The 12,734-nt window shown below is 42.5% G+C and overlaps 1 protein-coding gene across 3 annotated transcripts in view; it reads left to right on the top strand.

Annotated features, from left to right (window-relative positions):
• The window catches only part of CACNA1I (calcium voltage-gated channel subunit alpha1 I), a 566,555-nt gene that overhangs the window by 407,285 nt on the left and 146,536 nt on the right, over positions 1–12,734 (top strand). For all 3 annotated transcript variants that reach the window (XM_077277427.1, XM_077277430.1, XM_077277429.1), the window contains exons 24-25: positions 6,119–6,270; positions 7,454–7,563. In XM_077277427.1, coding sequence (XP_077133542.1) covers positions 6,119–6,270; positions 7,454–7,563 — 262 coding nt within the window. The remainder of the gene's footprint in view (positions 1–6,118; positions 6,271–7,453; positions 7,564–12,734) is intronic.

Raw genomic sequence — 12,734 nt, forward strand, 5'->3', positions numbered from 1 at the left:
GCCGACCAGGGAAGTTCATTCCTTGATCAGCAGGTTCTGGTGGCTCTCCACTGTTGTCCACCATCGCTTCTACCAGGTAACGCTCAGCCATGTCTGCTGCACGCTTTCCCCCGTCTTCCTCCTCTCTCCTTCGTGGCCGGTCTCTGCTCCACTTTCCCACCAGCCATCTCTGGGGGCGGATCCGTCCTCCTGATGGACACATTCTCCTGGCATTAAAGTCTCTACAGTGGGCTGGTCAAGATTTTATGCCCATCCATGGGCTCCACCCATGATAGCACATCTTCTCCGTTCCTCACCCGTCTCGTGGTGTAACAATGGCGGCCATTAAATGACTCAACAGTCCATGGTGCACAGGACCCAGTTCTATGGGTCGGTTCATCCTGTTCGTGATGCCAAGATTTGGAGCACCCTTGCCTGGGCCTAGGAGTACTCGGTACCAGGTCCGGTGGTCATTAAAGGGGAAGTCACGGTGGCAGCGACCTGGTGCGTGGCCTTGGGCATCCAAATTAAAGGGAAGTTCTTTAAAGGGGTTATAAGAAATAAGAAAGTTTGTGACGCCAACTGTGGTATTCGGTCAGGGGTGACCAACGCTGCTTAAAGGGGTTCACTGGGGTGATGTTGTGGCAGCGAACATGGTATGGCTTCCCACAGGTGAAGCTGGGTCCCCAGAGCTCCCGGTGTATTCTGCATGGTAGTCAACGTGAGCCTTTTTACAGGGCCTCTAAGATGACTCCAGGCTCTGTATGTTGCTGTACCTTTGAGTGTAGGTGCGGACAGACTACCTAAAATCTTCTGCCCTCCGGTTCTGCTGTGGGACATACAGTTCTACACAGCCTCGGGCTCCCGGTGCCCGGTTCCTGCACTTCAACATGGAAGAAGCCCAGTCACAGCTCCCTTCCAGCTCCTTAATTCTCCTGTGCTTCTTCCCTCTGGCATGTTCCACAGATGCAACGCTGTCTGCTTCTCTTCTCTGGCCTGGAGCTGTAGCACCATGTGGCTGCACAGCCCCAGCTCTGCTGCTCTCTGTCTGCTTCCTCTCTGCTCTGTCCCTCTGACAGATGGGCTAACTCCTCCTCCAAGCCAGAATATAAATATCTAGGGAAGCTTCCCTGAAACTGGGTTCAGAGCTCCACCTTCTGGCCTGGAATCAGAACATGTTGCATGTATGTGCTACCTGTTAAAAGGATCCTCCTCGCTTCCAGGCATGGCATTACCCTCCCCGAAAGGAAGGCAACATCACTGTAACAACCGGCTTCCTGAGGTGTTACACATGCACTGCTATTTTGAGGCCTAACCACAGATTTTCAATGATGTTCAGATCAGGTGACTATGAGGGCCATTATAAAACCTTCAGCTTGCACCTTTTGAGGTAGTCTTTTGTGGATTTTGACGTGTGTTTAGGATCATTATCCATTTATAGAAGCCATCCTCTTTTCAACTTCAGCTTTTATATAGATGGTGTTATGTTTGCATCAAGAATTTGTTGAAATTTAATTGAAACAATTCTTCCCTCTATCCATGAAATGTTCCCTGTACCATTGGCTGCAACCCAACCCAAAGCATGATTGATCCACCTCCATGCATAATGGTTGGTGAGATGTTCTTTTCCTGAAATTCTGTGCCTTTTTTTCTCCACACATACCTTTTGATCATTGTGGCTAAAGAGTTCTATTTTAAACTCATCGGTCCACAGGACTTGTTTCCAAAATGTATCAGGCTTGTTTAGATGTTCTTTTGCATTCTTCTGATGCTGAAATTTATGGTGAGGATGAAGGAGAGGTTTTCTTCTGATGACTCTTCCGTGAAGGCCATATTTGTCCAGGTGTCTCGTAACAGTAGAACAGTGCACCACAACTCCAGAGTCTACTAAATTTTTCTGAAGGTCTTTTGAAGTAAAGCGGGGGTTCTGATTTGCCCCTCTAGCACTCCTACGAGCATCTCTCACTGACATTTTGCTTGGTCTTCCTGAGCTTATCTTGACCTCCAATGTTCCTGTTAACTGCCATTTCTTAATTACATTGTGAACTGGGGAAAGGGCATCTTGAAAACACTTTGCTCTCTTCTTGTAGCCTTCTCCTGCTTTGTGGGCCTTGACCACTTTTATTTTCAGAGTGCAAGGCAGCTGCTTAGAAGAACCCATGTCTGCTGGTTTTTGGCACAAGGCTAGAGGAGACTGGGTTTTTATGAAGCTGGGAAATTTGCATTTTATTGCCTTTCCTAATGATGATAGAGAACAAGCCATAACCATAACAGGCTAATTAAGGTCTGAAACCTTAGTCAAAGTTTTCTGAGCACACACATCTCCAAGGGAGCTTAAACTTTTGCATCTGCACATGTTCCTTTTTGTAATTTTTAAAGTGTAAAAAATGAAAATATACATTTTTTTTTACTAAAATACAATGGAAGTGTGTCATCTTTAATTTTAGGCCTTTTAGAGATCATTTCATGTTCAATTTGCTTAACTGTTCACAATAACAGTAATTTTGACCAGGGTGAACAAACTTTTACATGCCACTGTAGGGTAGGAAACCAGGTGAAATAGAAATTGTCAAGAACATTTATGGGTCAGAAAAAAAGAAAAGGAATTCAGATGAGAGGATAAATTTGCAGGACCTTTGTAGCCATATTCATAATTCAAAACAGCTTTCTCTGATGGCATTCACGACTCTTCTTTTGATTAGCTAGTCTCATGCGACACCATGCCAGCATCGCGCCACCATGATGGCTAGGGATGCTGGCAAGTAGAGACGATCGGTAAACAAGGCTCATGTCTGGTGACTGGTGATGAGCGAGTGTACTTGTTGTTCGTGTTTTCCTGAGCACACTCGTGTGACCTCCGAGTATTTATGACTACTCCGAGATTTAGTTTTCATCAAGGCAGCTGAATGATTTACAGCTACTAGCTTGCTTGATTACATGTGGGGATTCCCTAACAACCAGGCAACCCCCACATGTACTCAGACTGGGTAGTAGTTGTTAATCATTCAGCTGCCGGGATGAAAACTAAATCTCCGAGCAGTCATAAATACTCGGAGGTCACCCGAGCAACGAGTATACTCGCTCATCACTACTGGTGACCACAGAAGACTAATGTTGCCAATGTACCACAGTCCTGTAAATCAATTTCATCATTTTTATAAAAGAATCCTTTATTATTTTATTAGCCCATCAGGGTGGTATAATTTACAATAACGGAAAGAAAGGAAAAGGGTTGAATAAGGTTAATTGTAACCGAAACATTGCCATGCCACCAGGTCCAATAAAGTTCACCAGATTTTGATAAGTATTGCAGTGCTGCTTGCTTTTTCTACTTTTATGTTGTTTAGCAAAGAAAGGAGATATGTTACATAGGTCAATGTGGGCACCCATTGATTTCCCTCACATTGCTACGCTGACAGGTCATTGTGATTAACTGGGTCTGTACCAGCACTGCTGGACACTTCTGTTATACAGAGTCACTCTGTACCAAGCAGCAGCCAACATTAGCACTGCTGCTTGGTATAGAGTGACTCTGTATAACAGAAGTGTCCAGCACTGCTGGTAAATATGTCGCAAAACACAAGTTATTCTTTGATCTGTTCTGTGGATAGTGCGCATAGAATAGTTCCACCTAGTAAGGAGGTAAAGTCTTGGGTGCCATCAATGCACGTAGGTATAACTTTAAAAAAAAAATTGCACAAAAATTTGGCATGCCATAGAGAATCGTACTGTTTGCTAAAATGGAGGAATGAAAGTGTCCAGTTGGGTGCTGCTCTCCTCTGTCACTGAGAAATACATTTTTTTTTCATAGAATTTCTATTGACCCAAGACTCAGAAGAGAATAGTGCCCAGTTGAAAGCCTTTTCTCTCGCGGTTTAGTGAACAGTTTGGGTTTTCACCGTTCACCATTGATCCAAAGAAAGTCTCCTTGACTTGTTAGTTAATATTCAGCACATTTAAATGTAAAATAAATTAAAATTATAAGAAAAAGCTTACTTTAGACTTGCATGGTGTCAAAATGTACATGTGAGCAGTATTTTAAAATGAAAGAATGTTAATGGGTGCTTTAACTGGACTTTTTTTTTACTTTTTCGATAACAGGGCAGCCTGAGAGTGCAATGGTCTCAGTATATGTATAATGTCATTATCAGGCATGAGCTATCAGCTTTCTCCGAGCACAGAAGCAAATGGATTAACTTAGAGGGAATCTGTCAACAGGTTTTTCCACTGAATCTGAGAGCAGCATAATGTAGAGACAGAGACCCTTATTCCAGCAATGTGTCACTTACTGAGCTACTTTCTGTGGTTTTGATACAATTATCGTTTAAGAAGCAAGATATTATTACTAAAGGACTAGTAAACCGGCTGCCATGTAGTCCTCCATATTCATGAGATTTGTGTAAGCCCGGTCCCACCACTGATTGGCATCTTTCTGCCTATGCACAGTTGCCACAGAAAGCAGCCAATCAGTGATGTGGGCGGGTTATACAGCGCTCAGCATTCAGAGAACTGATAGATCTGCCGAAGACAAAACTGATTTATTGAACCTGCAGTAAGTGATACATCTCTGCTCCTAAATGATGCTGCTGTTGGATGTTGTAGCAAAAACCTGATGATAGATTCCCTTTTAAATGATCGGCTTTAAGTTTAGAAGCATTGTCTGATGGAAAATCATGCCCTCTTGTGATCCTTCATGTTGTCTTTTCTTTGCACCTAATATTCTATTTTCATCCTAATATTTCATCTGCTGCAAATACTTGTCATCTGTACCTCTATTAAATGACCAAAAGTATATGGATACCCATTGTAACCAGTGAATCGGCCATTTCAGCTACAGCTATCGCTAAGCGGAGCAAAAAAGAATATAGTCATTTGGTCTCTACAGACAAATACGGTACACTTTTAGCAGAGTTAATTATACTGGAGAGCTCAACTGCTTTTAAATGAGCAACAGGTAAGGAAGTGGTTACCATATGCAGACTCAAGGATCGAGAAGTGCAATTTTGGTTAAACCCATATCAGAAGACCAGTTGCCCAAATGCATTGTGCCAACTGTGGAGTTTGGGAGCAGAGAAATAATGGCTCAGATTAGTTTTGTAGCTGTGCCATCCTGGTTAAAGGAACTAAGAGTAGAGAAGCTCTTCTGTGCTTCAACCTGACAGTTCCATCATATCATGGCTTGGTTTTTTATTGGAGTGGTGCCACTAATGTATGTTCCCTGCCGCTAGTGATATACTCACCAGCCATCATAATCTATATGTTTATTTATTATGCTTTGCTTATATAGCGCTATCTTATTCCACAGCGCTTTACAGACATTATCATTACTGTCCCCATTGGGGCTCACAATCTAGATTTCCTACCAGTATGTCTTTGGAGTGTGGGAGGAAACCAGAGAACCTGGAGGAAACCCACGCAAACACGGGGAGAACATACAAACTCCTTGCAGATGTTGTCCTTGGTGGGATTTGAACCCAGGACTCCAGCTAACCACTGAGCCACCGTGCTGCCCATCCTGCTCTAACATCTTGAGAGCGAAACTGGCCAGAAGTAAGAGGTAACGGTCACAATTTCTCAATATAATTCTATGAGAGCCTCGTTCCGATCTCGTTCTGGCCCTCATAGACATATATTGAGTTATGTCTTCTGGCTCACTCAGAAAACACTGGAGCATTCTAGCAGGTCACAATCTGCAGAAGACAACCAGAGTGGTGCAGGGAACAGATGAAGACGGTACTGGTAAGTATAGGACTAGGGACAGGGAACTTAGATGAATTTGCACCACTCTGGCACTGCAATACAAAAAGACGCGGGAGAGGTGCTTTAGGGTTGATGTGAAAAGACTTTACTGGCCATTACCAAGGCCTTCTCTCAAACTTCCCAAACTATGAGTAAGACTATATAGCATTTGTGACCAAACTTTCTTATGGGAATAAATTAAAATTCCTACAATCATGCTGCAAAATGAAGTCAGCGCTGTTATAGCAGTCAACAAAATTCAATGTGCATATCAATGTTTCCGTATACCTTTGGCCATAGAACAGATCATTGTCTTGCTTCTAAATACCCCAAGTGTTTTCCAGCTTTCTTGCTCTCAAATGTATCTAAAAAAAAGTCTCCTTTTGCTTGTTTTGCACAGAAGCCCAACGTTTGCCATATTATGCCACCTACTGCCCTGCACGTCTCTTAATTCACTCGGTCTGTACAAGCCATTACCTGGATATATTCATTACAATTATCATTTGCCTTAATGTTATCACAATGTCGTTGGAGCACTACAGTCAACCGAAGGTGAGTTTTCTGCTTTTGTATATCTTATTGTCCTATTTAGATACATTTTCAGTTTACAAAATATCTGTCAGGGTTTGGTCACATCACGTATGGACAACATAGTTGTGGTTCCATTGATGGCCCCATTAGAACTTTTAGAAAATGAGGTTTCAGACACGCCCCCACGGAGCACCGATGGAGACATTTACACTATTGAGGTAGATAGTCACTTTGCAGTCTATCTGGCCTCCTTTCTGGTGGTGTCTGTTAGGCAGTAGATACTAAAACATAGTCTATTACTCTAGTATGTCCACCTAAGAAAGACAGCAATGCTGGAACGGAGGCCAGACAGGGAAGAAAGTGACTCTCTGCCTCAATATAGTGAATGGTTTCTTTGGGGCTCCATCAGGGACACGTTCAGATGGAACCAAAAAAGTTATAAACGTAGTCCAAATGTCATATGAGGTCCTTATGATAGTTTTGAAGTTTACTTATTAGAAAGGTGTTGTGATGGAGCGGTAGCAACCTGTGTGGGAAGGTAAATGTTGAAACCCTCAAGAATGAATTGGATTCTCTGGGAAACCCGAGAAGCAAACTGCATGATTTGCAGTAGAAATAAAGATTGTAATCAATTGACTTCTGGTATTATAGTTGGATGAGCTGGGTCTTCAAAATGAGTTAGACCCTAAGAGGTCACTTTTCCTCTCTGGCAAGTAAATCAATTCAATAAAGGCAAAGTCAACTTAAATAAATAATAGAGTATTTGAAAATATATATTTTTAAAACCAGGAAATCCCTTTAAAAAGTAATCATTGTTTCAATTTTTAGTTCCTAAATCAATAGTATGTACAATATCCAACATTGTAATATTTTTTATCAGAGAAATCTGTTTTGTTTCCCTCCTGGATTGATGTTTCTCTCTGAGTTTACAGATAAAATTTGTGTTCAGTGAAGACAGATTTTTACATTACTGAGATGGCAGATGGCAATTGGTGCCTATAGAATTCTATGGAGAGGAGGGGAAAGAGGAGGGAGGAGCTGGAGGCAGACACAGACATTCTGCTGCAAATCCTCCTAGAAATGACAGCTACATTTTAAATATTTCTTGCACATGTTCAGTGTATTATGTGGAATATTATATTATGGACATTTTGTAACATTGATCTCTCATTGAAAATTATTTATTATGATTTTTTTTTTGCAGTCATTAGAAATTGCCCTGAAGTACTGCAACTACATGTTTACTACAGTATTTGTACTTGAAGCTGTGCTGAAGTTGGTGGCCTTTGGATTTAGACGTTTTTTCAAGGACAGGTAAACGGTTTGTTCATGGACATATGTACAGTACCTACACATAGTAAGGTTCTTCTGATAAGATGATGAGTTACAATAATTAGAAGATCTGACAACTTGAATTACAATCACACAGAGACTTACAGTGATGGCACCTGTCACTTTTGGTCAGGTTTTGTGGCATCATAGTAGGATCTTAAGGTGGCCGATGGATTGTGAGGGCTGCACTCAGTCATGGTGCTTTAGTGTCTGGTACTGTGACGACTAGCTGGCGCAAAGCTGATGTGATGCCCATTTTCAAAATAAGCTCTAGGCCTTTTCCAGGTTTCCATGGGATGTCCTCCTAGACATGGATCAGGGCATCAGTGAGCTCCTGGAAGGTATTTGGCGCTATTTGACACCATCGGATGCACTAATACTGTCAAATGACCTCTGCTTCTGTTGTCACACACTGCCGTATTCACTCTGTGGGCGGCACTGGTGATAGAAGAGATGCCAGAACCAAATGTCTAGAGGTTCTGTCCAGTCACTAAGATTAGCATGGCTGAGGCCCGCAGTGCTATCCAGTCTGGCACTATTGATGTGTGTTCTGTCCAGCTGGAGTTATTAGCTCTCTGCTTCAGCATTCAGCACCCTACTTAAGCTTCCACCTTACCGCTGGAAGCTGACAGATATACAGTGGGTACGGAATGTATTCAGACTTCTTTAAATTTTTCACTCTTTATTTCATTGCAGCCATTTGATAAATTTAAAAAAGTTCATTTTGTTTCTCATTAATATACTCTATGCACCCACCCCTTCTTGACTGAAAAAACCCCAGAAATGTAGGCATTTTTGCAAATTTATTAAAAAAGAAATATCACATGGTCATAAGTATTCAGACCCTTTGATCAGACACTAAAATTTAAGTCACAAGCTGTCCATTTCCTTGTGATCCTCCTTGAGATAGTTCTCCTTCATTGGAGTCCAGATGTGTTTAAATAAACTGATAGGACTTGATTTGGAAAGGCACACACCTGTCTATATAAGACCTCACAGCTCACAGTGCGTGTCAAACCAGATGAGAATCATGGGGTCAAAGAAACTGGCCAAGGAGCTCAGAGACATAATTGTGGTAAGGCACAGATCTGGCCAAGGTTACAACAGAATTTCTGCAGTACTCAAGATTGCTAAGAGCACAGTGGCCTCCATAATCCTTAAGAGGAAGAAGTTTGGGACCATCAGAAGTCTTCCTAGACCTGGCCATGCAGTCAAACTGAGCAATCGTGGGAGAGAAGCCTTGGTGAGAGAGGTAAAGAAGAACCCCAAAATCACTGTGGCTGAGCTCCAGAGATGCTTTAGGGAGGTGGGAGAAAGTTCCACAAAGTCAACTATCACTGCAGCCCTCCACCAGTCGGGCCTTTATGGCAGAGTGGCCTGATAGAAGCCTCTCCTCAGTGCAAGACATATGAAAGCCAGCATACAGTTTGCTACAAAACACATGAAGGACTCCCAGACTATGAGAAATAATATTCCCTGGTCTGATGAGACGAAGATAGACCATTTTGGTGATAATTCTGAGCGGTATGTGTGGAGAAAACCAGGCACCTTCCAACAAGGCAATGCCCCTAAGCACACAGCTCAAATAACAAAGGAGTGGCTTCAGAACAACTCTGTGACCATTCTTGACTGGCCCAGCCAGAGCCCTGACCTAAACCCAACTGAGCATCTGTGGAGAGACCTGAAAATGGCTGTCCTCCAACACCAACTGACTATTCTTGCATCTTACGATTTTGTGCTTTTCCTGCCCTCTTGGTTCTGACCCAACTACCTGACCTCTTCGGCCAGCCTGCACCACCAAACAACAGCTTATTCGGTGGTCCCCGCCTGTGGGCAGCTATTTAAGTCAAGACCCCTATGTAGGGGATAAATGGTGAAGACCAGAGCAAAGCCTGAGATTTGCACTAAGCCTGTCCATAGTAGCCATTTTACAGTTGCCAGACAGCCACTGACATAGCCACATTACAGACATGTAAGGAGCCAGACAAGAGCAAAGACGAGTATAGTTGATGCCTAACTGAGTAGCGAACAAGTGAACACTGCCACTGCTGGTCAAAGACAAAAGTAAGGAAAGAATTATAGTGGTAGGAACTCCAAGAGCGGAAGTCTATGTTCCCAAGAAAGGGGATTGAGAAAACACCAGGTCAGGTGACTGTTGTGTCTCAGTTACAAAATATACAGTTGAAACTAGATGTTCACATACACTATATAAAATGACACATATGCATGTTTTTCTCAATTCTGACATGAAATCAAAATAAACCTTTCCCATTTTAGGTCAATTCGGATTACCATAATTAATATTTTCCACATGCCAGAATAATGAGAGAGAAAGAATGTTTTAAGGCATTTTTATTACTTACTGCAAAGTCAAAAGTTTACATACATTTCATTAGTATTTGGTACCATTTCCCTCAAACTGAATGACTGGGTCAAACGTTTGGGATATCCTTCAACAAGCTTCTCACAATAGTTGGTCGGAATTTGAGCCCATTCCTCCTGATAAAACTGGTGTAACTGATTTCATGTGAGATATTGAGAAAACATGCATATGTGTCTTTTTATATAGTGTATGTAAACTTCTATTTTCAACTATAAAAGCCCTGGCCAGATCAAGAAGGGAAGAGTTGGTTCCAGAACCTGTACCTGAGCAAGTTGTTTGGCTGCCAGGTGAGCTTACAGCCACCATCATCACAGAAGGGTTTGAGAGCAGACAGATGTCGGAGAAAGTCTGAGCTGTGAGGAAGATCCATTCCTTGTGCCAGTAGAAGTCCATGACCAGCTCCAGTAGAAGACCATGACAAGATCCAAACCAGGCTCATTGAATAGTCAGCCTTTGACATCCATGAACTGTCTAAGCACTCTGTTCACATGAAGCTGGACATTATCCTGAATCAGGAGGAACCTAGGGCCTAATGCGAAAGCAGAAGGCTCTGAGCATTTCATCCCGGTACCTAACAGAAGTTAGTATATCATTGTCTTTTGCATGGAGGTTTGTACTTCTCCAATGGTATGCCTCTCCAGACCATTACTACTGACTCATCGCCAAACCGTTCATGCTGGATGATTTACAGGAAGCATGACATTCACCACAGAGTCTCCAGAATATTTCATGTCTGTCACATTTGCTTAGTATGAACCTGCTCTCATTTATGAAGTGAATATGGCACCAGTGATGAACTTGCCACTGCTGGTGTGCTCTGGCATATGCCAGTCAAGCTGCATTGTGGTGAACTTTGAGGAAAGGACCCACTTAAGGGCACTGGGCCTTAATGCAGCCCTCATAAAGTCTATTTCTGCAAGTTTGGCCAGAAACATGCATACTAGTAGCCAACAGGACATAGTTTTGCAGGGTTCTGGCAGTGTTCAATGTGTTCTTCCAGCATAAAGAAGCAGATACCTATCCTTCTACTGGGTTGATGCACTTTTATTACCTGGTCCATTTCTCCATTTGTGTCAGTCATTTGCTGCTATCTGCTCCATGCTCCTGAGATTGTGCTAGGAGACAAAACAAACCTTGCAACAGCAGATATGAGTTGGAGTATCTGTGCAACACGAATGGGCTGCAGATACTGCCTCACAGAGAAAAAAAGCAGAGATGAATACCTGCTCAGGCCTCCAAAACAGCGGATCCAATTAATGATAGCAGAAAGACAGGTGCAACAATACCGATGAAACAACCACTTTCAATCCAGTGTTAGCTGTTTGGTATATTAGTGCACAAAAGATAAGCGATAATAGTCTGTATGTGGCATTATTCGCACAGGCAATGCAGAGGATGTGGCTAAGGCTAGTTTCACACTAGCGTTTACTGCATAACGTCGCAAATCCGTTTTTTTCCCGAAAAAACGGATGCGTCAAAAAAGTGAAAAACGGTGACAAACGTATGCCACGCATCCAGCATTTCGACGGATACGTCGCAAATCCGCTAAACGTTTCCGTCGAAAATACTGGATGCGTTGCATACGTTGCATACGTTTTACCATCCGTTGTATCCGTTTTTCCGACGGATCCGTTTTTAAAATGGGAGGCTCCCAAATTTGATTGGCTACTGGAAAATTTGAAAAACTATATAGTACTGTATTTACAGCCCATCTTTGTGGGTTTTAGTTTTGTGGCAGCGATGGAAGGTGTTCTTGGGAGGATTGCTAGTTTGGTTACCGACGTTATCTTTGAGACAAATCGCCTGGATATCATAGTGCGGGAGAAGGAGGCGGCAGCGGAAAGGCGTAGGATGCTTCTGCAGCAACGGAGACGACTCTGGATTCATCCGATTAATCAACTACGGATGACCCGGGGTGTCCAGTCCACTCTGTACCTGGAGTTGCGGCACAATCCACACAAATTCCACAACTACGTGCGGATGAGGATTGAACATTTCGATTTTTTGCTTGCAAAACTGGAGGATGTCATCCGAAGACAGGATACAAGGATGAGGCTTGCCATCACACCGGCGGAGCGGCTGATGGTGACCCTGCGGTAAGCCTCTTTTTTTTTAATTTCATTGCTGATATTGAATGTTAGATAACAGACTGCAGAAAATACTGCGCTGAAATTTTGCGTTGCATTTTCTGCAGTTTTTTTTTTTTTTTTTGTTTTTTTGGGTTTGATGACATGCAACTGCTTTTTTTTCTGTCATTGGTCATTTTTAATGTTATATTACATGCTGCAGACAATACTGCGCTGGCATACTGCGCACTATTTTCTGCAGCATGTAATTTGGGTTTTCTTGGCGGACATTCCACTGTTTTTTTACACCGGTTTCATGCTGGTTTTATTGGGTGTCCCGTCCTTAAAAAAAAATTAACAGTGCCATATTAAAACTTGTTGGTCTGTGCAATTTTTTCTAACTTTTTTTTTTTTTTTTTAAAGTTTCCTAGCTACGGGTGAATCTATGACTTCGCTCCATTATCAGTTCAGGCTGGGCATCTCCACTATCTCTGGAATAGTGAAGGACACATGTCTGGCTATTTGGACCACTTTACAACCAGAGTATATCCCCCAACCATCCATGGAAATCTGGTTGCGAAGTGCTGAAGAGTTTCAGCAAATTTGCAATTTCCCTAATTGTGTGGGTGCAGTTGACGGAAAACATATAAGGATTGCGAAACCGGCAGGAACAGGATCGGAGTATTATAATTATAAGAAGTATT

The sequence above is a fragment of the Ranitomeya variabilis genome, chromosome 8 (genome assembly GCF_051348905.1).
Source record: "Ranitomeya variabilis isolate aRanVar5 chromosome 8, aRanVar5.hap1, whole genome shotgun sequence".
Lineage (NCBI taxonomy): Eukaryota > Metazoa > Chordata > Amphibia > Anura > Dendrobatidae > Ranitomeya > Ranitomeya variabilis.